This window comes from Martes martes, assembly GCF_963455335.1.
Source record: "Martes martes genome assembly, chromosome: 2".
NCBI classification, from domain to species: domain Eukaryota; kingdom Metazoa; phylum Chordata; class Mammalia; order Carnivora; family Mustelidae; genus Martes; species Martes martes.
Window position 1 is genome coordinate 71,197,505 of NC_137889.1, and position 23,988 is coordinate 71,221,492.

General features: G+C 40.0%; 1 protein-coding gene across 1 annotated transcript in view; it reads right to left on the bottom strand.

Annotated features, from left to right (window-relative positions):
• Positions 1–23,988, bottom strand: part of PALLD (palladin, cytoskeletal associated protein) — a 414,827-nt gene that overhangs the window by 182,255 nt on the left and 208,584 nt on the right. The window contains exons 10-11 of the mRNA XM_080831100.1: positions 19,646–19,765; positions 17,141–17,483 (exon numbers count right to left, since the gene is read on the bottom strand). Of these exons, the coding sequence (XP_080687226.1) occupies positions 17,141–17,483; positions 19,646–19,765 (463 nt within the window). The remainder of the gene's footprint in view (positions 1–17,140; positions 17,484–19,645; positions 19,766–23,988) is intronic.

Consider the following 23,988-nt stretch of genomic DNA (forward strand, 5'->3'; position numbering starts at 1 on the left):
TATATAATATGCATTTAATGTTCTGATGAATTACATTCTAAATCCATCTAACACTTTGATCTGTCTTAGATAGTTTCTGCTTAAGAACTGAGTTCATTTAAAATTAAGGAAAGGGAAGAATTGCACTTTGTGCTCATGTTTCCTTTTAGAACCATTCTTAAACACCCTATGGGTTTTTTAAATTTTCTGGTCATACTCCCTGGCCTTAAAAGTAACCTTTCTGATAGACCCTGCATGATTCTCAACTTCTAGTGATGCTGGTTGGCTTAGGAGCAGAGAAGAGTAGAGGAGTGCTTGGCTTTTTCTTAGAAAAGCCTATCGGATTCCTTCTTTGTCAATTCACGTTGTTCTGGGCTTATCCCAAACAATACATATTCATTTTCTTTTTGCATATAATGATTCACATCTTCTCTAAACCATCTCTAGATTTTATTATGAAGTTATTGACTAGTTATCTCTGACTCTAAGCTAGTCAGTTACATAGTAACAGTAGAGGAAAAGGACAAGAGGGAACTTTAAGACAATGGGGAAGAAAAGTGTCAGAGGTTCTTGGGAAATTTTGTACACATCACATTGTAGAACAGGGATCTCTTGGATGCCAAAAGTCTTGGATGGAAGTTCTAGGTACATTGTATTTTGCACAGTACTTTGTCATAGGAGAAGATGTTTCCCAAATTTAGAAACAACTCCTTAATGACATCTCAACTGGTTATTAAAATACAGTGTTTTGAAGGCTCCAACATTTCAAAGCAGAAAGCATGGTGAGTATGAATTTTTAGCTTTTAGCCAGGGGTGTGCAATATGTTGCACAAAATGTTCTGTCAACACTGTTTTCTGCATGATGATATATCTAAGCTTCTACAAAAGAACAAGATGTCTATCAACATTTTGTAGCCCAGCATCTGTAGCTTGCCATCATCACTACCCCCATTTCTGATATTTAGTCCACTGTGGAATATATGCTTACCTGTATAGACATATATAATATGTTTAATTTTTAGGAACCCCAGGGTTATTTGAATGAAAACATAAACTCCTGATTGGCCAGTGACTTTTCAATTAATATATTTTTTTTCCTCACCACCTTTTCAAGGTAGAGGAAGAAAAAAGGAACATAATAAAGAATTCACTTGTAGTTTTTTTTTTTTTACAAGTTTTATAAGTTGTTTATTTCAGAAACTTTCTGTATATATGGTCAAGTAACAAAGGATTCATTGTTAACATGCTCTTATAATAATAAAGCAATGACAAGCCATTTCAGCTTAGTACTTGTCCTGCGGCATGTTCTGTGACAACATATTATTTCATGTGACCAAAATCCTGTGGCACTGGTTAGGTACTACTAGAATTCCCTTTTACTGAAAAAGAAACTTAGATTTAGGGGCAGTGGAATGCTTACCCAAGGTGACCTAGTTTGTCAGTGGTAGAAATTCTGTCTCTGTCCTATACTGCCTTCTTAGGCTGGGAAAAAAAAAATCCTCCTCTAAAAAGAGGGTCTATTCTGCACAGCATCAATAAAACTAAAAGGTAACCTGTGGAATGGGTGAAGATATTTGCAAGTGACATATTCCATAAAGGGTTACTATCCAAAATATATGAAGAACTTATAGAACTCAACACCCAAAAATCTAATCCAATTTAAAAATGGGCAGAAGACAGAACAGACTTTTCTTCAAACAAGACATATGCATGACTAACAGACACATGAAAAGATGCTTAACATCAGGGAAATGCAAATCAAAACTATAAAAAGATAACACCTCACACCTGTCAGAATGGCTAAAATTAACAACATAGAAACAACAGGTTGGCTAGGATGCAGAGAAAGGGGAACCCTCTTGCACTGTTAGTGGGAATGTAAACTGGTACAGTTGTTCTGGAAAATAGTATGGAGGTTCCTTAAAAAGTTTTAAAAAATTAGGGGCACCTGGATGGCTCAGTTCGTTAAGTGTCCAACTTTTGATTTTGGCTCAGGTCATGATCTCAGGGTGGTGAGATCAAGCCCTGCATTGGGCTCTGAGCTCAGCAAAGAGTCTGCTAAAGTTTCTCTCTCCCTCCGCCCACTCCCACGCTTTCTCTTAAAAAAAAAAAAAAAAAAAAAAATTTAAAAATAGAACTTCCTTATGATGCGGCAGTCACACTACTGGGTATTTACCCAAAGATTACAAAAACAAATTCAAAGGGATACATGCACCCCTATGTTTATAGCAGCATTATTCAGCCATAAAAAAGAATGAAATCTTGCCATTTGCAATGATGTGGATGAGGTTAGAGAGTATAATATTAACCAAAATAAGTCACAGAAAGACAAATATGGTATGATTTCACTCATATGTGGAATTTAAGAAACAAATGAGCTATGGAAGAGAGGGAGAATGACAGAGATAGAGATAAACCAAGCAACACACTCTTGACTAGAGAGAACAAACTGATGCTTACAACAGGGGAAGTGGAATGGGTGAAATCGGAAATGGGGATTAAGGAGTGTGCACTTGTTGTGATGAGCATTGGGTGGTAAATGGAATTGTTGAATCACTATATTGTACACCTGAACCCATCATAACACTGTGTTTGAACTATACTAGAATGTAAATAAAAAAAGAAGATCCGAAGCCATAAATTGGCATTTATTTAAACAGAGTGGAATGAATGGATATATTTATTTTTGCTCCTTCCCTTAAATCCTGAAAAAAGGGAGAGAGAGAAGGGGAAAGGGAGACGGAAGAGGTCAGGGAGATGGGGAGGGAGGTGAAGACAAAGAAAAGTAAAAAAATTTAAGTTCGTTGAAATAAAAAGTGAATGGATGGGTTGTCACCAAGTTAGCAGGATAGGAAAGTGGAAGTCTAAGTGCTACAGAGGGTGAAGCAAACAAGAAGGAAGCTAATTTGAGCAACAGAAAACTTGACCACTAGAATCCCCAGAAGGTAGGAGAGAGGGGTGGGGCTGTAAGAGGATTGGTTGAAAGACTGTAGGAGACCAGCTGCCCCACTCCGCCGCTCCTGTTGCTAGTCAACCATTCCTCCTCCATCATGTCAGGAGAGAGGAAGCTTCCATTATTGAGACACACAGTCCACATGAAACAGATCCAGAAACACCTAGAACAGCAGAATGAAGGAGTAAGACAAGAGGATGAAGATGGGGATATGGAATTAAATAAATGTATCTACTAAATGATGAAAGATATCCCTTTATCCCTGTTCGGCTCCCAAATGCGGTCTACCAAATACCGGTCCTGTCTACCTTTGTCCCAGGAAGGAACTGAGTGCCCTTCTTTCTGGGGAAACTGACTAACTTATAAGAAAAGACCTATAGATACTGGCATCTGGGGTCCTTGCTCAATCCTTAGCATAATGCCAACCAGCTCACAAATCCCAACCAATCACAGTTCCCAGTCAACTTGTTGGTGCCAAAGAGACATTTAACAAAACCCTCAAACATGAGATTAGTCCCAATAAATACAGAGAAGAAAAGGAACTTGAAGGAATAGAGAAAATTCAGGGTAGCTAAATTATAACAACAGTCACCCTACCCCCCAAAACGGAAACTAAAATGATTCATATCTGTAAGGAGATAAAGGCCATCATGGCATTCATGAAACAGAATTGGATGTCATAAAAAATTAGGGAACAAAAAGAAGTCTTGGGAAATAAAAATATGATAGAAATAAGTTCAGCAGAACATTTGGAAGACAAAGGTGAAGAGACCTACAGGAAGTTCAGTGAAAATTGGCAAGAAAATTAGAACCTCAGTTTAGGAGTTCTAACATTGTGATAATACAAGTTGCAGAAAGAGAACAGAGAAAGTGAAAAGGACATAAGAATAATACAGGAAAATTTTCCAGAACATATAATGAGCCTTAAGATTAAAAAGGCCACTAAATATCCGCTATAGTGTCAGAAAAATACTGTATATCATCAAAGAAGTATCAGAGTACTAGTGATAAAGAGGAGATTCTATGTATTCTAGAATGAAAAAAAAAAGTCACACACAAAGGCAGATTCTTAATGGATTCCTCTACATTAACACAAGAAACCAGAAGGATCTGAAGCAATTCCTTCAAAAATCTTAGGTAAAGTCTACAATTCTAAACCCAGCCAAACTTATCAATACAGTGTGAGGATATCAGAGAAGTAGGGTCTAGGAACAATTTGTCCTACACTCTTCCTTGGAAAGTTGCTAGAGGGTGTGCTTCTGGTAAATCAGAGAATAAAACAAAAAAGTGAAATAGAGAGCTTTTAGGAATTGAGGAAGGCAGCGTAGGAAAAAGGTGAAAAGCACTTCAAGGATGATGTTGAAGGAAGTTTCAGGGGAATGGCTGTGCTTTAGGCCTTGAGAGCTAGTCAAGAATGGAGAAAAGGGTGGGGAAGTCCAGGAGGGAGGTCTTCTGCATTTCAGGGACACTACTTTTACAGCAGAAAGATGTCATGAGAAAAACAAAAAAAAAAGATGTTGACTGGCAGCACTGATGGTCCCAATGAGACCTGACTCCCAAAAAAAAAAAAAAAAAAAAAATAGTTCAGTGTTAAAAAAAAAAAAAAAAAAAATCCATGACCAAGACTGGAAACACAAAGCGCAAATGTGCCACAGCATTTATATTTTCCAAATATTTCAATAATACTGATTGCTCATATTTGTACAAAGTCGCTGACATGTTTTCTTGTGGTGGAATAATTCTTTGTTTTGAAATGTCCTATCAATATGAAACATGTTCAGGTTACATAACTAGTAGTAAGAAGAGTTTCTGGAGGAAAAAAAATGTCAAAAATGTCTACTTATTCTAAGTACAGGACGACAACAAGGCTTCTATCAGAATAAATATCCAAACTCTTACTTGCCTTTATTAGGGGTGGAGTGCCTGATGCAAGGTGGAAGTCTCTTGGCTTATTACTATATCTAACGGTTTTTAATTTTTATGAATTCCATGATAATCCTGTTTTACATTTAAACAGTGAACTGCAGTACATGCTAAATTCACCATGAACCCAGAAATGAATAGCTTCCTAGAATAAGAAATGTTGATGTTTATAAATTTCATATGAAACTAGATCATGGAAGAAATTTGACACAAGGAGGAAAAAGACCTATTGATCTGGGATTGTATCTGACAGATTTGCTCATAACCAGGTGGAATGTAGTTATCAAGAGGAGCATGGTTATTTCTTCATATCATCCAAAACTAATTCATTCTGGTCTACTCAGACAGTACAATTCTGACTGATACGGATCTGGGAGAAGGACATAAATTCAAGGCTTTCATTTATACATCTACAGACATCAACGAAGTTGGGGTAACTTCCGGTCACCTTTCAGAGGTTATGCTCTTATGAAAACATCCACTCAAACCAACCTCCCACTCAGCCCCCTGACACCAGTGTAGTCCCCAAACACTCCAAACCAGCAGACTGTCTTAGATGCCTCCTGCTAGCATGGACCCTTCACATTCTCTTCCTTCCATCCAAATCCAGATTTCTAGGTCTGGAGCCTGAGTTGGATCCAGGCTCAAGCGTGTATATTTGCCTGCCTGCATTTCATCCACCCCAAGATCTTCCAGTCTGAGAAGACAGCAGACTAATAAGATAACAAAGATAACAAAGCAAAAGCAGAACTGTGGCTCATGGTGTAGCACCAGGCAGAACTTCAAAGTCAACAAAGGCAGCTTTTGTCTATTGGTTATAATGCAAAATAACACAATGCAAATTTCTCTCTAGCTGCTACAGTGGTGAAATGGGGACAAGGGTCCTCAGTGTAAATCAACTTTTCAAGCAGAAGGATGCTCTGGAGCCATGCAATTGCTTTTAGAAACTTCCCTCTGGCAATTTTTGGTAAAAGCAAGAAATTCTTTATTATACTTCTCTCTAGTAAGGCAGCTGTTTAGTATCAGGAAGTTTTAATAATGACACAACCAAATATGATTCTGCTCTTTATGGTAGAGTAATTGGATGAAAACAGTGGAGCTCTTGATGTTATTCTAGAATGCTTCATTATGAATAATCCTCTCCTCTCTGGGTATAAGTGCTTTGTGATAGAATGCAAATAAATGTGAACATTTCACATTTGTTTTAAAGGATGCTCTTTGAAGAAAGCAAGAGCTACAAAGGAGCGGAGAGCGTGAGTCATGAAAACACAATCACCCAGAGCAAGGATTTACCCCATGGCTAGAACTGTTTGGAAGTCCAAACTATAAACTTGATTTTAGAAAGCACAGAGAACAAAAGACATCTTTACTTCGCACTGCATTGTATTTGAGCCATCTGTTACGGCTTTTTTTTTTTTTTTTTTTTTTTACTAGAAACATTGCATATAATGATACATTCCTGAAACCAGATGGCATATGAACTATTGCAACAAAGAAAGAAATGAGGACAAGAAAATATTTTGTGGTCTTTCCAGAAATCTTTCACAACCTTCACATTTAGTGCCAATTACTAGGAAAGCAGCAAGTTTAAAATTATAGCTGAGGCATATAATTACCCATATTTGACCTATTTATAAACTCTTCTGAGAAAAAAGAAGAGCAGATAGCTGCACTAACTCTTTTTGGTTCCTGTCACACACAGTAAAGTAAAAGTAGTTAAATAGCGTGTTAGTCCTTCCATGGTTTTACTAGCTTCATATCAGGAGGCTCCCAGCCTGAGTGCCTCGAATGCTACCCACTGTAGATACCTCCCTCATTTCACTTAAATAAAAAAACAGACCTAAAGAACACTGTGAAATGAAGCAGGGCACAGAGCAAATACATTTTCAAGGTTGCTAAGTTGAGTGGAGTAGGGCAAACACAGTGGGAATGTGGATGTGGAAATTAAGTAGATGGATGGATTTATTGGCGCATTTCCTCTGAGCAGCATTAAAAACCTTTACAATCAATGTGCATACTAAAGAAGTCTTCAGAAACAGAGCAGACAGTATTATACCAGTGGGAACCTTCACATCCTGAGGTCAGAAGACATGAACCTAGTGTAGCAAAGTTTGAGAATCTATAATTAATTTATAGTTCCCTTCTGAATAATGAAGCAAATCATGTGCTCAACTTAGATGAGATTTCTCCAGCCAACCTATTTCACAAAAATCTGCATAGTTTATCAAATTAGCTTAATATGTGAATTATTCTTAAATCCAAATGAGAGAGTATCTAATTCCTTGCCACATATGGAAAAGGTTTTCAAAAATCTACATCGATTCCAGCGTTATCCACAAGGTCTGTATAATCATAACTTTAGTCAAGTAAGGAAGCAGTCATTCTTAGGTCTGTTGAGAAAATGAACCATATGCTTTTACACATGTAATAGAAACCAACTAAAATAAACCTCCCTGTTACGAATGTTCTCACCATTAGGTGATGTATTAGCTTGAATGAAAAACGTACACATTCACAGAAAAAAATAAATCAATGGTAAAAAATTGGCAACCTAACATATTTTGACCCTAATTGTACAGAAATAAATTCTCTAGTAGTAAAAGTTGAAGACACAAAGTGAAATTCAATATATATATGGATGAGTGACTCTTTAATTGAGAACAATTGTTTTGAAATATTCAAATATAGGAAATAGGCTTGTTCAATAAAAACCCAACTCAAGGTCTGCCTTGGATATAAAAGGTTAGGAACCATAAAATGGATCATGGTTCTGAAATGTAACTGACATAGGGCACTAAAAAGAAGTATGAATTATACTGGAAATGGCTCTATCAGCTTTCAACTACAAACAATCTTCATGAAATAACAGCAAGTGATCCCCCAGGATATCCTTATTCTCTTATTCTCTCAAGCTCACCTCCTCGGATGTAAACCTCTCCCCCAGAGCTATCTCCTTGTTCTTCCTTCTCTAGATCCTTCTCCCGATTCCTTCTATTGTCTATGAGATTCTTTGTTTCTAACCAACATCCCCATTTTCCACTCTCATCAGAAATGCTTTTGTCTTAACTGAAATCTCTTTCCTTGATGATGTTACTAACTTCCTCAGGATCATCTTTGAGCATGGAGGGCCTTGTATGCTCCCTGTTTCCCAATGCTATCCTTTTTATTATTATTTAAGATTTATATTTATTTATTTGACAGAGAGAGAAAGCACACACAAGCAGGGAGAGCAGCAGGTAGAGGGAGAAGTAGACTGTCTGTGGAGCAGGGAGTCCAGCATGGGGCTCAATCCCAAGATCCTGGGATCATGACCTGAGCTGAAGGCAGACGCTTACTGGACTGAGCCACCCAGGTGCCTCTCCCAATGCTATTCTTACAACAGTTTTGCCATCATCGCCCAACATCTGCTTCTCTTTTGAAGTCTATGCTCCACCTATAATCACTCTCTCTTCCTTGCTTGTCACCAACAGCCTCAGACATTTCCTCACTTTTCTCAATGACTTTACTGTTCAACCTTTCTTTTCCCACCATCACCTCTGGCCATCATCTAACATTCAGTTCCTTCTAACATCTTGACTTCACAGTTCCTCGGCCAATTCCTTTACTGCTGTGACCTTAACCTCCACAACTAGCCACTCACACGGATAATCTCTGAAACTCCTTCATCACTTGGAGGTTTGTTCTTTAAGATTTTAAACCTTCAGACTCCCCAGATCACAACTATCTTCCCATCTCACCCTCCCTTTGAGTCATTTTCTCTCTTGCCATTACTTCCATTTTCTTGATTAGTATCTCTTTCCCCCTTAAGTCCTGATCTGGCTTAACATTTCCTTTCTGATGCCACATACTGCTTGAATGAGGATTTCAATGACACTTCTCAAGGATCATCACTTTATTTTTTTTTAAAGATTTTATTTATTTATTTGACACAGAGAGAGAGAGATCACAAGTAGACAGAGAGGCAGACAGAGAGAGAAGTGGAAGCAGGCTCCCCGCCGAGCAGAGAGCCCAATGTGGGGCTTGATCCCAGGACCCTGAGACCATGACCCGAGCTGAAGGCAGAGGCTTAATCCACTGAGCCACCCAAGCACCCCAAGGACCATCACCTTAAATATTACAGCATCCCCATCTTGCCAATTCCTCCCTTCAGAGTATAGATTACGACTGAAATAAAGTCACAAAACATGCTCATTGAGTCTAATACAGATTTCTCACTCCTGCTAGGAAATGTGTGACTCCTTTCTTGGTGTGCCTGATCTCTTCTCAGAGTTTTTGTCAGCCTTTTTCACTGTTCTTAATGTCACACTTACCACAATGACCCTTCCTATTTTAGCAGATGCTTTCATCACCTATCTTACTGGTAATAGTGTTATTTGACTTGGAATCTCAGTTTTTCCATTCCCACATCTTTTCCCCTTCACTGCTGCTTCTGGGGAAAAGTTTTCATCCTCATTTCTGTGGAAGGTCTTGTATGGACAATACATTAAATGTCGGTCTTCAAAACAGTTGGCTTATTTTTGGCTTTAAGGTGAAAATTATCTTATTCCTATCACTTTTGAGATGTGCAATCGAAAGAATGGGATTTTTGGTCAGTGTGGGGTTTACAGAAAGTGTTCATGGAAGAGCAAAGTCATTTTGGAGTTTAGGACATTTAATGGGGAGGGCTTCCTAAGGTGGGTTCTAGAAATCCAGATGGAATACTGAAGCCATTAGCTTCTAGAAGACAGAAGCTCCATAGGGAAGGTGGGAGCATTCAGTGGCAGAACATTCTGTTTCCAACTGTGCTCAAAATTGAGCTTGGTTATTTTTACTGAGCAGGGAACATCTATGATGAAGAGGAGAATGAGCTGAGATTAAATGCAGAAGGGAGGATGGAGGAAGCAGAATTGGAAGCGCTTACTTCCTTCAAAAGAATACTGTGTAATTACAAATGTAATAAACCTTATTGTTGAAAAGCTGGAGAATCAGGGGCGCCTGGGTGGCTCAGTTGGCTAAGCATCTGCCTTCAGCTCAGGTCATGAATCCAGAGTCCTGGGACAGATCCCTGCATCGGGCTCCCTACTCAGAGGAGAGCCTGCTTCTCTCTCTCTTCCCCTCTCTAGCTCTCTCTCTCTCTCTCTCAAATAAATAAAATCTTTGGAAAAAAAAAAGTTGGAAAACCGTGGTTAACAAGAAAAGATAACCTGCTCAAAACTCCACCAAAGAACCAATGGCATTATTTTGATGTATTTCCTTCTAATAAATTTAAACTGCATATATAACTGTTTCTAGTTTGGGGGGGGCGGGTGCTTAACACTACATTGTTATTTTGACATGAGATCCAAGGCATCATGTCTGAGCACACTGTTCATATGTGGCTCCATCTGATCTCTGAGCTGAGTCCTCTCCCTTCAGAAAGGTCCCTAACCAGGGGGGACTTTCTTCAACTTACTTTGTAATCACTAAAGGAGCTCTCATACATACTGAGGCAAGATTAGATGGAAATGTTGAAGAAATATTGGACTTCCGTGTTACTCTTTCTTGGATAGCATCTAATATTTGAGATGTATATATAGTATTTCTTATGGGTGGTTGAGTACCGCTTTGTACATTGGGTATCTGTCAGTATTTCCAACTATATTTTATATACGAAATAAGACTGTTAGCCATAAAAATAAGGACTCAACCTCCTTTTGGAAATGTAATTAAAACATTACATTCACCAAAACACTAGCATGACGAAGAACTGTTATTCTAATATCTAAGAACGTGACACTGTGTCAGAGCCAATTTTTACATGAAAAAAACCACAAGGAAGAATGCATCAAAATGTTATCCCTTGGTTAAAAGTTTCACACTTCAGGAAGTTCCTTGATTGAGTTTTCCATTTCAGGGAGGGGTTGTTTTAAAGTGATCCAACACCAACACTGTTCATGCAAAGTCATCATCACACTGTATTTATGAAGAGACAGTATCTGCATGCATAGCAAGGCGCTACAGCATCGGGGCCACGATCTTGCCTACGTTCCTTATTCACCATTCTCCAATGTGCCTGGTGAATGTGTGTGTGGAGGGTAGGGGCACGCATGCACACGCACACGTGATTTTATAACAAATTGAAAACACTACTTTCTGCCCTATTTTTTTCCCCTAATATTATTTTGAAGACCCTGCTGGCTCTACAGTTTGCACTTTCACTACTATTAAACTGCTTTGTTATTTGACCAGACTCAGATAACAAAAACCATTTAACTAGAAATAGAAGCCAGTGCCTATTAAGTTTTCAGGATCAAAAGCAGAATAGCTTATCTTCTAAACATCAAATTGGGAAGAGAAGGCAATTGCATTGCACTGAAATTAACTTAGGAATCAGTCATTTGTCTACAACATTTACATAATGTTAAAAGATGTGTAGAATCCTTGTGTGTGTTGTTGCCAATAGGATCATCGAGATCATTAAAGATTATTCAAAGGCAATGCTTTTGTCTTTCTCATCTTTATGTCCTCAGCACCCAGCTTTATCCAACACTTTGCAAATGCTCAATACTGAGAGAATGAAAAGTGCTAGATTCTTAAATGCATTTATATACGTTTAAGGACCTCTTCACAATTGTTCGATTATTCCATCTCTTTGACCTTTGTGGCATATTTTGTCCCAAACTATTGTGTTTATCTTCTCCTTGCCTGTGTGTAGAATATAACCTAGGAAACATTCATATTCTAATGTCAGGGATATAGTGAGTTCTTGTATCCCAATTAGAAGTTAAAGGATGGAAAAATGTTCCACTTTCTAAGTTATACTGACGAAGCCACACATTGGAGTTTGAGCAGCAGTCCAACATCAACAGGATAGGAAGGGAGTAGCACAGAAGCTCTCAGCCTTTCATCAAAAGTCTGGCATCTGATGGGGGTGTTAACATGTCAAGTACATACACCTTGAACCAACAGTTTCATTGTGTGGTGACCAAGTGACACTGCCAAGTAGGTACTAGAGGGGAAAACGTCCTCTTAGACCTTCCAGATGTCTTACTTTCTCCAAGATGTTTTAAAATAAGATGTTAATTGAAAAAAAAAAAAAAAGATGTTGATGAAATGAGAACACAGGAGAAAAGAAAGAGGAGCTGACAGGGTCCCCAAATTGAATAACATGGTTAGCCAAACTTTTCCAATGTCATTCTATTCCAGAGGATTCTTATTTAGTTCTTCATATCACTCTGTGTATAAGGTAAAAGAGGTCAGCTGGAAAAGTATCATTAAGTGGGAAAACTCTGGGAACCAGTAAGGTTTGAAAACAAAAGTCTCACAGCACATCTAGGTGTGAAGTTAAACAGAACAGGCCTGCTCTCATTGTGGAAGGCTCTGCTCTTCCTTTTTGTTGGTCTGTTCTTGCTTCATGCACTCAAAAATGTTTTTGAGCATGTCAGGCCCTGATCTAGGTCCTGGTGAAAAATGGTTAAGGTCTCTCCTCTCAAAAAAGCCTGTATTATAATAGTGGGGCAAAAGCAGGGCACACACTAACAAGAAGTCAATAGGAAGCTATCAGAAGGAGTTCCACGTCATGTGGTCATTAAAGAGGATGATTCATTGGAGAATAGCTGGGTTGGATAGCTGGAGAACTAGCTTTAGGTTGGATGGTCAGGGGAGGTGGTACATGCAGCTGGGAGTCGAAAGCAAGAAGGAGCCGGCTATTAGTAGCAGAACATTCTGGGGAGTAGAACATTCCAGCAAGGGAACAACTTGTGCTTGAAGTGTGGAGGAAACCTTTAGGAACTTCCAAATATAGCAAGCCGGACACAGTTCCATCACCGATAAATACAGGCTGCTCTTTCCTCCTCTTAGATCTCTCCAACACACCACCCACAGTCCCACACATGCAGTGAAAGGACGGGTCTCCGACTGCACACACCGCCTATCATCACTTATTATCACGAAGATGCGGCCTCGCTTTGTCCGTCCACAACCTCGCTGCTGGGATGCACAGAATCCCCAGGACCTTCCTATGAAGGAGTTTAGAGGACATGCCCCGCTCCCTTGGGACAAGAACTGCAGGAGCAAGTAGGTGTCTAAGGGTGGGACTGAGAGAAGGGACAAAGACAGAAACACGGGTAGTGAAATGCCACTATTTCAAAAAGCCTGATTTAGCCCGAAATCCTTTTACCCTTTTCAGACAGGAAATGATGATGCTGTTTTCTCTTTAGAGGACAGAGGAAGAGAAAGCAGTAAGAATAGGAGCAAGGAGACTTAAACCTCTATCTAGCTTAGCTATTGATTAAGCGTGTTAAAAATTCTGAAAACCTTTCATTATCATCCTTTCAGTCAAAGGGTAGAGACTTTCAGGCTCAAGTGTGTATTAGCAGCACTAGGGGGGGACAAACATGCTTCATCTAATCGGCTGACTTGTCCTGTTTCCGGGGGGAAGGACTTGCCTGTTGATTCGCCCTTCAGAAATCTCCCTTTGGACTTCTCATTCTGCTTCTTCCACAGGTTTATATTCTACCTCCCTCTCACAAGACTGGAAGAATATTAAAAAACAAAGAAGTAAATGAGATCTGAAAACAGCATGTTATTTAGATATTGTTTGGTCTAATTCAGGAGGTGAGCTCAGCAGAAAAACATGACCATGCTTTCCTATATGCTTTGCAAATCACCTACTAAATTTGGCATTCCCAGGTTTCCCTCCAGGGTTTATTCCCGGGGATCCCATGCATATCCCAGGCCTTTGAAGGACTGTGTTTTGGCAGGAATAAAGAGAAGCAGGGATTTTGTATCCTATTAACAAACTGAGCTCTATGTTTATTTTGAATCTTCAGACATAATTTGCAGAGAGTGGGAGGCAACAGACTTATCTGGTGCACTCCAAACAAGGAAAATAATGTTACAAATAGTTCATAAGCTAGGTTTATATTTATTCCTTTCTCTTCTTCTCTGATAAGAAATATGACTCAAGCACCATGTTGCTTCTTTTCTTCACACTGTGCTAAAAGATTTTGAGTATCAGACACTAAGCCACACAAATAACTCTCGTTTATGAATTTTTCTTCCTGTGTAGTGTTCTAAGTGCACTTCTGCTCCCACAGCAAGCGGTAAAGTTATGCCACAAATCTAGGGTGCCTAGCTCTGGCACTTACGAATGGCCTATATTAAATCGTGTTAAACTTATACTTGAGGGACAGGATCTGAGACAAAGACACTGAGAGATGCAGAAACTGAAGTGGATGCCGACAAACACCAGGAAACTCGCCCTCAGGCAGGTAGGGCAGACTCAGCTGGAGGTCTGCGAGGGTCTGCAAAGCTACTGGTGAGGACTTCAGTTGGGTTAGAAGGGATCAGGGCTGGACTCTGCTAAAGAAAAGAATTCATGACATTTCTATCTTTCCACTTTAGTCTTTGATTTTTTTTTTTCTTCTCATAATCAGTATTGGAACTATTGAGACAAAAAATGCAAAGAGATTTCTCCTCAGGAATCTGACAAGTCAAATATGATTTTTGGGTTAATTTATTGTAAGAGTAAGTGTTTTAATTCCCACGATTTTCCCCCTCCTAATTATTTCCTATTTGTTTGATTACAAATGATTCAGAAGAATGAAACATCATAAATTCCCCAAATATAAGCCTCTCCTTTCATGAAAGGGAATAAAATCACAGGCTCGTGCAGAAAGATTAGAGCAATGCATACTTTTTCACTGCCAACAATAAGAGGCAAAATCTCATTTTCTCCCCAACGTCAGAAAAGAAATAGACACGTATAAGAATTGCACCTGGCAGTTGCCTGCGGTCCTCGTCAGTAACTTCAAGGCCATTCTGAATTACTGCAGATATCATTCCATGGAATGATAGAACACTCCTCTATCAATGGATACCACTTTTAAAACAATGAGAAACCTCTTCAGGAAAGACCAGGAGAACAGAGTAAAGGAGTGGAAAATCAGACCAATCCAGTAAGAACACTTTAAAATATGTATTTTGAAAGCATCATCACATATTTTATTTTCCACCTAGTAAACAGCAGGTAATAATAGAATATAAAAAAAATTAAGTGATGCTCTAAGTATATATTTAAGCACATAAAGATTTGGGAAAAAAAAAAAAAAACAGTGGTAACACAGTGGTACAAGTAATGTTATTTCTAAGCTACCAGATTTTGCAATTAGGTGCTTTTCCTTTCCCTAAATCTTCTCATGAAGCAGGGAGTAACCCCTTTATATGGACATTAAACACAAAGGTCCATTTTTCCTCTACCTTATATTGTATTGAAAATCTGACTAATAAGCAAATCACAGTGTTACTCTTTAAATTTGTACTTAAGTTACTCATCTTTTTTTTCTTTTTTAAGGTTGATTTATTTGAGAGAGAGCGAGCAAGTGCAGGGCGGGAGCATAAGCTGGGGGAGAAGCAAAGAGAGGAGAGAGAAAATCTCAAGCAAATTCCCTGCTGAGCGAGGAGTCTGCTGACTTGGGGGCTTGATCTCACAGCCCTGAGATCATGACCTGAGCCGAAATCAAGAGTCAGAGGCTCAACCAGCTGAGCCACCAGGTGCCCCGAAGCTACTCCTCCTCTCATTAAACACAGAAAGGCTCTCTTTTGCAGACACACCCAGCCTCTATCACACACACACACACACACTAGCATCTCTGCAAAGTACAGCCATGAGCTGATGAGCTGCTGAAAGTCCCAAGATAAGAAGGGCCATAAATGCCTGTTCACAGCTCCTCGTGTTTGCTCTCCTGTGATTTATATCCAATTTATGACAGCCATTACAGTGGATACACTTCATTTAATCAAGAGCATAGTCAAGTCCTCATCATTAAAAGTCCTCCCAGGGAGAGGGGAGAGCAGGTCCCTTGTTTCAATAAAAGCACTACAAATACATTTCAAAATACAAAGCTAAAAGGAGTCAGCAGGGGCAATTAATTTTATGGATCGGAGCTACCAGGGTATAATTGTCTTGTAAGGCTGCCACTTCTCGGCTCGTTTTACCTGCCCAAGTGTCTCAGTGGAGCTGGGCACAGGTGTTCAGTGTTCACCTGGTATCTTTCAGACCACTGGATACATACCCAGGAGCCCCACTGCCTGAAAACCAAGCTTGACTGATACGCAAAATTAAGTGCAGGGTACTAAGAGATAGATTTGGAAACTGCAACACAAGATTGTCCAGAAGTTTATTCTTCTAAAACTGTCTGCCCCTTCACTAACTGAAGACACTCGTGTGGCTGATTTATTTGATTAGTCTAATCAGGCTCATGAAATCCTTAGTAAACAAAGTGACGTACAAATGCAAGATATTCTAATTGAAAATATCTTCCACATTCTAACATTTCTAACAAACGAGCTGATGACAGAGAGACAAGAGTAGGCTGTTCAGTCCTGGGGAAACAGTAACTCCTAGATTCTGGCAAATTCATGCTCATGGAAACGTGACCTCATGGAGTATGTATACATTTTATAGGACTCTGACATCTCCACCGACCTCTGTCAGGGCAGTAATTCAAGGTCTGTTGTGCTATGATAGAACCTATTGAGTTAACTGATTTCTGCCGCGCTCTGACATTGTAATGGTTCCATTCATAACAACTCCCGGCTGTGTGGTGCCAACGGAAACAGCTCATGTGAGGTTTATCATCCTAAGAAAATAATGGGTATCAGATACGCAGGTGGTATTCATGGAAATACGCAGTTCTATGGAATTCCAAAGCCAAGTAGGCTGTGTGGTGAGGGGCGCTCTTCTTCCTGAGGGGCCTGGTTATCTCTGGTTTCACTGCCCTCCTCAGGTTCTGCACACTGAATTTCCATCCTCAGCCTTTCCGTCTTCCCAGGATTATCTTTATCAGATTTCCCTACTGATTCTTATATTTAAAACCTTTAGATATAGTTAAATCTTATTTATTCTTATATTCAAAACCTTTAGCTATAAAACATTTAGACATATGACATATATTTAAAACATTAAGAGAGAGCTCAAAGTTGTTCTCCTTTCCCATCGCCTCTGGGGAGTGGCTACATCCTTGCTATACATTGGAAGGCCACACCATGAACAGGTATTTGTACAGATGAAACCAGTTAGAGCCTTTAGCAAAGGGTAGATTTAACCAAGCTTCTCATTTTCCTTCTTTATTTTTAGGCACCTTTTATATTTTTGAAGGACATCCACCCCCACCTTGTTAGCAAGGTCACATCCACCGGGGATGACTTGCCCGCAGAAAAGGAAACCTGACATACAGCTGAGTCCAGGCAGAAGGTTTTCCCTGGCCAGAAAGGCAATTTAGCAGGGGTATGGAAAGTATTATAAAACCATGCAGAAGTACTCACAGTTTTGGCTTGGCAAGCAGAGGTGGTGGCTCCTTAGTGGGTGAAAGTAGGACAGCTGGTGTTGGAAGAGATTGATTACTGTTAGCTTTGCCATTAATCAGTCCGTTTACTCCATGGCCGGGATGGACTCCGTTTGTTTCCCGCTCAGCAGAACTGAACTGCATTTGAAGGGCTGCCATGTTGAGCCCTAACTCAGGGCTGTTCACCTGCTGGACCTCAGACGGTTTCTTTGAAGCCAACTCAAAGGAGCTCGTCTCCAAGATTGGAGGGGGAGGTGGAAAGTGCTGGAAGTGATCATTGTTGGATTCTCCCACTGAGTCACAGTTACAGTTTTCAGTGTTGGCTAAGGAAGGCGGGGGAGAGGAAAAAATAATAAGATGTTAAAATTCAACTGTTATTTTCATGCTGTCAGAGACTACCTGAGAATCCCTTGTGCCTTCTTCTCATTAAACACAGTTTAAGTTGTTCAAGAAAAGGGAACTCTTTGCTCTCTCATATGATGCAGAAGCAAAGCCAGCTGAAAGGTCTGGTTGTCCCAAACTAGGTTTCAGGGACTGCTACCTGCTTCATTTCCTGATTGGGCCCACAAGCAGGGAGACAAGCTACCAATTCATTAAAAATTTTCGAATAAGATCTAAACACAGAAGTTGGTTTAAAAAAAAAATGACCACACAGATAATATCAACCAATAATGCTTTATTTGCTCACATTGCATCCCGTGGATCCGAATGAACCACCTACCTGTGCCTCACTGACATTAGCTCAAAGGATACATGCTTTATGGGGTAGGCAATGGACATTCATTCTATTTAAATCTAAGAAAGGCATAATTCTGAACTTAAGTAAAATGTCTTATGATCTCATCTATAATGTTTTTCCAATTCAGATAACTGTCATGGCTGTAATTCGGTACAAAGGAAACTGACTCGTTAATTCTCAACAAACAGAAAGCATCTTGAGATAAGATCATGTCCTCCCTGGATTCCTCACCTTGCCCAGAGCCCAACAGATCTCCTGGAATGTACTCAAAAATGCTTACTGAGTTCAACTGAAAACTCAAAAACTACTTGTTGATTACACTGGACCCACAGCAGAGGTACCCCAGATGAAAATGGGAAATACTGCATGCCAGTCTTGGCCACATCGATGTTTAGAGCCCAGAGTTTTGGCTGCATTGTTGGAGTACCCCACTACTGTGATGCCCATTTGATGGGACAGTCTCAAGCCACCTCTGAATTGAACATGGGATCCTTGCTGCCCTTCAGCTCCAGTCACGGCACCAGAGCACCTAATTCATATCAGCAATCCAGGGAACTTTACCTTTCTTTTCTTAATTAAGACGAAAAAGCATTTACAACGTCCATTCTAATGTCCTTAAGCCAATCTTGTTTGTGCCTCTGCTGCCACCTAGCACCAACTTCTCACTCTCCCAGAGAGATCAAAGTACAGTTCGGTTGTTCTCCCCAAGACTGTCTCATGCAGCCATGGCCCATGTCTTGATTCCCCACTGTATGCATTATGTGCCAGGCTTGGTCCAAGCACTATTTTAAGAACTACTCTCAAGTAAGTAACAGTGATGAATCAATAAAAGTAAGCTCAAGTAAAGCTAATTAGTAATAGCAGAAAATAGTCAACTAAAGTTATAAGAAAATAAAGGAAAAAGCTGTTTCAGGTTGTGCTTGCTAGTGGTACATTTCTGAGTTAAAAAAAAAAAAAAATTCCAGGGGGGCCTGGGTGGCTCAGTCAGTTAAGCATCTGACTCTTGATTTCGGCTCAGGTCATAATCTCAGAGTCCTGAGAGTAGGCTCCCTGCTCAGCGGGGAGTCTGCTTGAGATTCTCTCCCTCTGTCCACCCCCAAAATTAAGCTCCGCCTCTCTCTCTCAAGTAAATAAAAAATCTTTAAAAAAAAAAATCCAAATAGTGATGAACATTGGCTTTAATAGTATAATACACTGCTTATACTGCTTTAGTTTCTCATATCAGAGTTACATCCCATTTTCAATGAAATTTGATTTCTAAGGCTTTTTTGGCTTCTCCAAGTTACATTAGGTTTATCTTGTATTACTTTTTCAGAAGTTTCCATCATGGCTTAAACGAGGACTTATTTGTACAAGTCCCAGTGCTTTAGCTAGCACTGCTGAGAACAGCGACCACACCTCTTGTGCAGAGGGTCTCTCTGCTGGCAGCATGATTCTGGGTTAGCATGATGTTAGGAAACCAGATCCATTGTTTCCAAGACCAAGTCGCATGCCTTAGAAAATAGCCCCATGTGTGTTCCGCTGCTACACTGTCATTATCTTGCTGTTTTTCATCTCCACTTCCACTCCTCCTCCCACAAAGCCTTTGTTTCATGAGGAGAAGCTGGTTGTTAGGATAACTCCTAGAGGGGCAGCAAGCATTCCTCAAGGCTGAGCTCTCCTCTGAGGTAGTTCTCTGTGCTGGGATGAACCACACGCTAAGTGCTAGGGAACAGAACCCAGTCCACTTTTATACTCCTCACATACCTGAGGTGACAATCAGCTGGGCAGTGCTGGTTACTGATCCGTAGTCATTTCTTGCTGAGCACGTAAAGATCCCCGCATCCTCAGGGAAGGTCTCAGCGATAACTAGGGTACAGATCTCCTCTGGAAGGGAAAAGAACAGAATAACTCATCAGTGAAACCACAAGGTCACTTTGAAGAGGTCAGAGCCTCTGTCTTTCTAAAACAAGCAAATCAGGTAACAATTACTGTACAGGATCTTTACAAAGTATTCACATTGATTTTCTTTACACTGAATTTAGCAGTTCAGCATATTGTCCAAAGCTTTGGCGTGAGACTTGTCCTTCGTGCCTGAGGCGAGGTCAGCCCTGGCTTCCTCATCTACAGAATGAGGACAATAGATACCTAATGGGGTATCTGTGAAGATGAAAAGAGGTGTTTGCCAAGTGTGTATCTCGGGACCTGGCATGGGAAAGATGCTCAGTAGACACCAGCTCCCTTCTCCTCCGGCCTCGTTTAGCTGAGCACACGTGGAAGTTCCTTCAACTACAATGCAGCTGCCTCTTACATCTGCTCAAGTGTGAGGCAATGAGCAGGGAAAAGCAACCTTCTCTGAAATGCTGACAGTGGGGTGGGGGTGGGGGAAAGAACAAAACAGGTCAGTGCTGGGCCTGCAGGCCACTATTGTGAAAGCTACTGTTACAGTGTAGCCGTGGTGTGCTGTAGAGCGTGGAAAGCCCAGACTCCAGAACCAGCCTGAGTAAGGGTCCTGCCACATTGTGCCTCTGTGACTTTAGTCAAGCTCCCCGAACTTCAGTGTTCTTATCTGTAAAATGGAGAAAATAACAGAACCTACCTATAGGGTTTGTATTACTCATGCCTCATAAAATTAACCGTCACAGGGTCACAGTGGGGGACGATGGCCATGACCGTGATAATAGCCGGCTCTAAGAAAGCTCTCATCGGGCACTGAGCATTGAAAATAGACCAGCATTGAAAATAGACTGAATCCTTTTGTTAACCTTACAATTCAGATGTATTATTATTCCTCCATCTCATAGTGCAGTGCAATAAGGCTAATTGTTTTGCCAAAGTGACACAGCTAACAAGTGGGAAGAGCAGAATTCAAGCCAAGTCAGGTTCCCGACTCCACACTCCTAACAACCACCTCTTTTTGTGATAGGTTAGACACTGTTTGGGGACACTGCCCGGCACATAGTAAATGCTTTGTTGCCAGTAAATAGAAACTGTTAGCATTAAAAATCTAGATCTAGAGTGTACTATTTTTACATTGAATAATTATCTATATTTTACCAGTAAAATAGATTATATTAGCAAATGTTAAGAGAAGTGATGTATATTTTTGATTCTCATAAAGAGAGACTCTACTGATCACTCCCATATTATGTGGACAGCATAAGATTTTGCATTGTAGACTTTTTGCAAAATGGCATCCACAGAGTAGGGATGTGTGTAATGTGACTCGGCAACTCCTTCCATCAAGTGGCACAATCTATTACCCCAACCCCTGAAGTTTAGCTCATTGGCCTTGTAAGTTGCTTTAACCTAGAATGCAGTAGAAATGAGGCTGGTCAGGGGTCCTCAAAGGACCTTGCTCACTCCTGGTCCATCTCTTGGGATCCTGCTGAGCTCGAAGGTGAATACAGCTGTGCTGGTCACTGGAGGAAGAGCTACACAGAGCAGAGGTCAATGGTTCCAAGAGAGAGCAGCCTAGATTAACTCATTCCCAGCTAACCTCGAGGCTGACCACAGCCACATTGTTAGTCCAGCTGAGGTTGGCCAAACCTGACACAGACCATAGAACTGCCCAGCTGAGGCCAAATCAAATGGCTGACCCACAGAATAGGAACAAATGGCTGCAGCTTTAAGCCACTCATTTAGGGGGTGCTGTATTGTGCAGCAAAAACTGATACAAATGGAGAAGAGAAAATGCTTCTCTACTAACCTCCTTCTCTGACAGCCTGCTGAGGGCAAACTTTTCAGGTTTGTACAATAATGTCTCTTCCTTCAACTATCAGTAACCAAGATTGCTAAATTTGTCTCAAAGCATATTTTATGGTTTAAATGCTGGAAGAAAACGTACCAGCTGTGGGTTAAAAATGCTACCTTATAAAAGAAAAACGTTTTTATTAAAAGGATCTTTAAATATCTCATTTTAAAAATACAAATAAAAGTAATAAACATAAAGATAAATGAACCATAAAGTATAAAATGAAAAGTCTTCCTTTATACTCCCTTTGTGAATTCCATTCATTGGCACTTATTTAATTACAAGTCACTTTAAGTTCTTAATGATGTTGTTGCTTTGTTTCAAATAACATTATTTTCTCTTTTTGAAATGATGGGATCCCTGAAAACTTCCTGTGTTGGAAATTGTGAAAAATATTAGCTAGTATTTGACTCTAGCTTTTCCACAATTCACTGGAGTACTTTTGGGAGTAATATAATGTGACCACACTGGGTTAAACTGTAGCAGGTAGCTTTATATATGGTGACATTGGGCCTCATAAGACCCAAAGCGAGCTGATTTTGATGGCTCATTTTATGTCTCACCACTGAGTAATATACATTTTTGAAATTTTGCAATCAAAGCAGACTTTTAAAAGACATATTTGGTATACCCAGTGCAAAAGTAGATTTATATGGATAACACTACAGAGTTTTCTGGCTTTCTCAGTTTTTACCCAGGTGAAAACAAAAGCCAGTTGGGTTCAATATTAGCAGACTATTTACTTCCAATGCTATAGTGTTGATAGGAGCACAAGGAAAAAATTATTTATTCAAATTCCAAACCTAGGTTATATACTATGTTTTATCATTTCAATAATGTATTTTAGAAATCATGCTCAAATATGACTATGTCCTATAAAATGAGCTGTGGTGTAATGGGGTAGGAAGGTATAAACTCAGGCATGGTCACCTCTGCTCACCTTCATCTCAATCAGTAAAGGTTTGAGAGACACGGATACATTTGAAGTACACAATTATTATGTGATTAAAAAGTTCACTGACCAGAAGAAAAACAATAGGATAAGAGAGAGCATGAGGTAATCCTGTGTGTTCTTGACTGTACTGTACACAGCTCTTGGCCTTCCAACTGAAGAGGAAGATAAAAGTGTGGAAATAATTCATGTTGGAGCTTCACGTAAGATTAAACCATTGGAAAGTGAGGTGTATCTGGAAAGGGACAAGGGACTGGGAATTTCTTAATTGAATACATATGGTTACAGAAGGAGTTAAGTGTATTTAACCAGAGAAGGGCAAAACTTAGAACATCACTACTGTAAGGGATTTTAGAGACTGACTAGCCCAAATTTCTCCTTTCTCAGGTGAGGTCCAAAGTGGTTCTCTCAAGATCATGAATAATTAATGATAAAGTCAAAATGCTGAAATAGTCATCCTGCCTCCCATGAGCAAGCTTTTCTTCTCCATACCCCCATCCAAAGGACAAAGCCTCTCTAGTCGTTATGTATTTTTTTCTAGCTCAAGACAAAAGGAACTCAGTGTGAAATGAGGCAAAGAAAGATTTAAGATGAGAAACAATGAGTTTCCTGAATCTGAAAATTTTAATTACTCTCACTATCCAAGTAATTTAATAGGAAATACATCTGCAGAAGGAGATGTGCTGTGCGTCCTCAGAGATACAAGATATCCTGGAATAGGGCTTGAAATGTGGACATATTGATATCAGAAGGAATCAACAGCCTAATCTTTTGAGATTTGGGGAAACAGACCCTCATATCCTGGCTGTCCTCTGAGAGATGAGCTTCAGGCAGAGGCTGATCACCACTGTTCCCTGCAGCAGATGCTGCTGGGAGCGAGGAAGCCTTCCCGGCTTTCAGCAGCACCTAGGTGCTTCCTGTCTGAGTCCCTGCACTCTCTCCCCAGCAACTGGTGCTCTCAGGAAAGGTCTCCCAACCTTGGACTATCCATACCTGAAAAGACGGGGTTTCTAGAGACACTTGGAGAAATCATCACCACTTCAGTACCTGAAGATGCCCTAACTGTAGACACAGACCGAATTCTGTGCCTTGAAACCTACATTCAGAAAAAGGATAAACCCTTATGTAGCAGGGACGGCGTAAAGCAGTTTTGGAGTGATGATCTTGACAGTCTTAAAGTTTCTTCTTATGTGATCTACGATTTGGGGATTTCTGGTTATGCCATTTTTAAAAACCCTGAGGTTATATATACAGTTGCCCCTTCTAAACCAGAAGGCCCCTTTGAGAATGGAAATTTTTTCATGGCCACATCCTTCCTTGACTCTGAGGACAGATTACAAATCCTCACTGTGGTCATAGAACCCTAAATGATCAGGTGGCTGCCACTTGCCAGGTTCCTTTTGT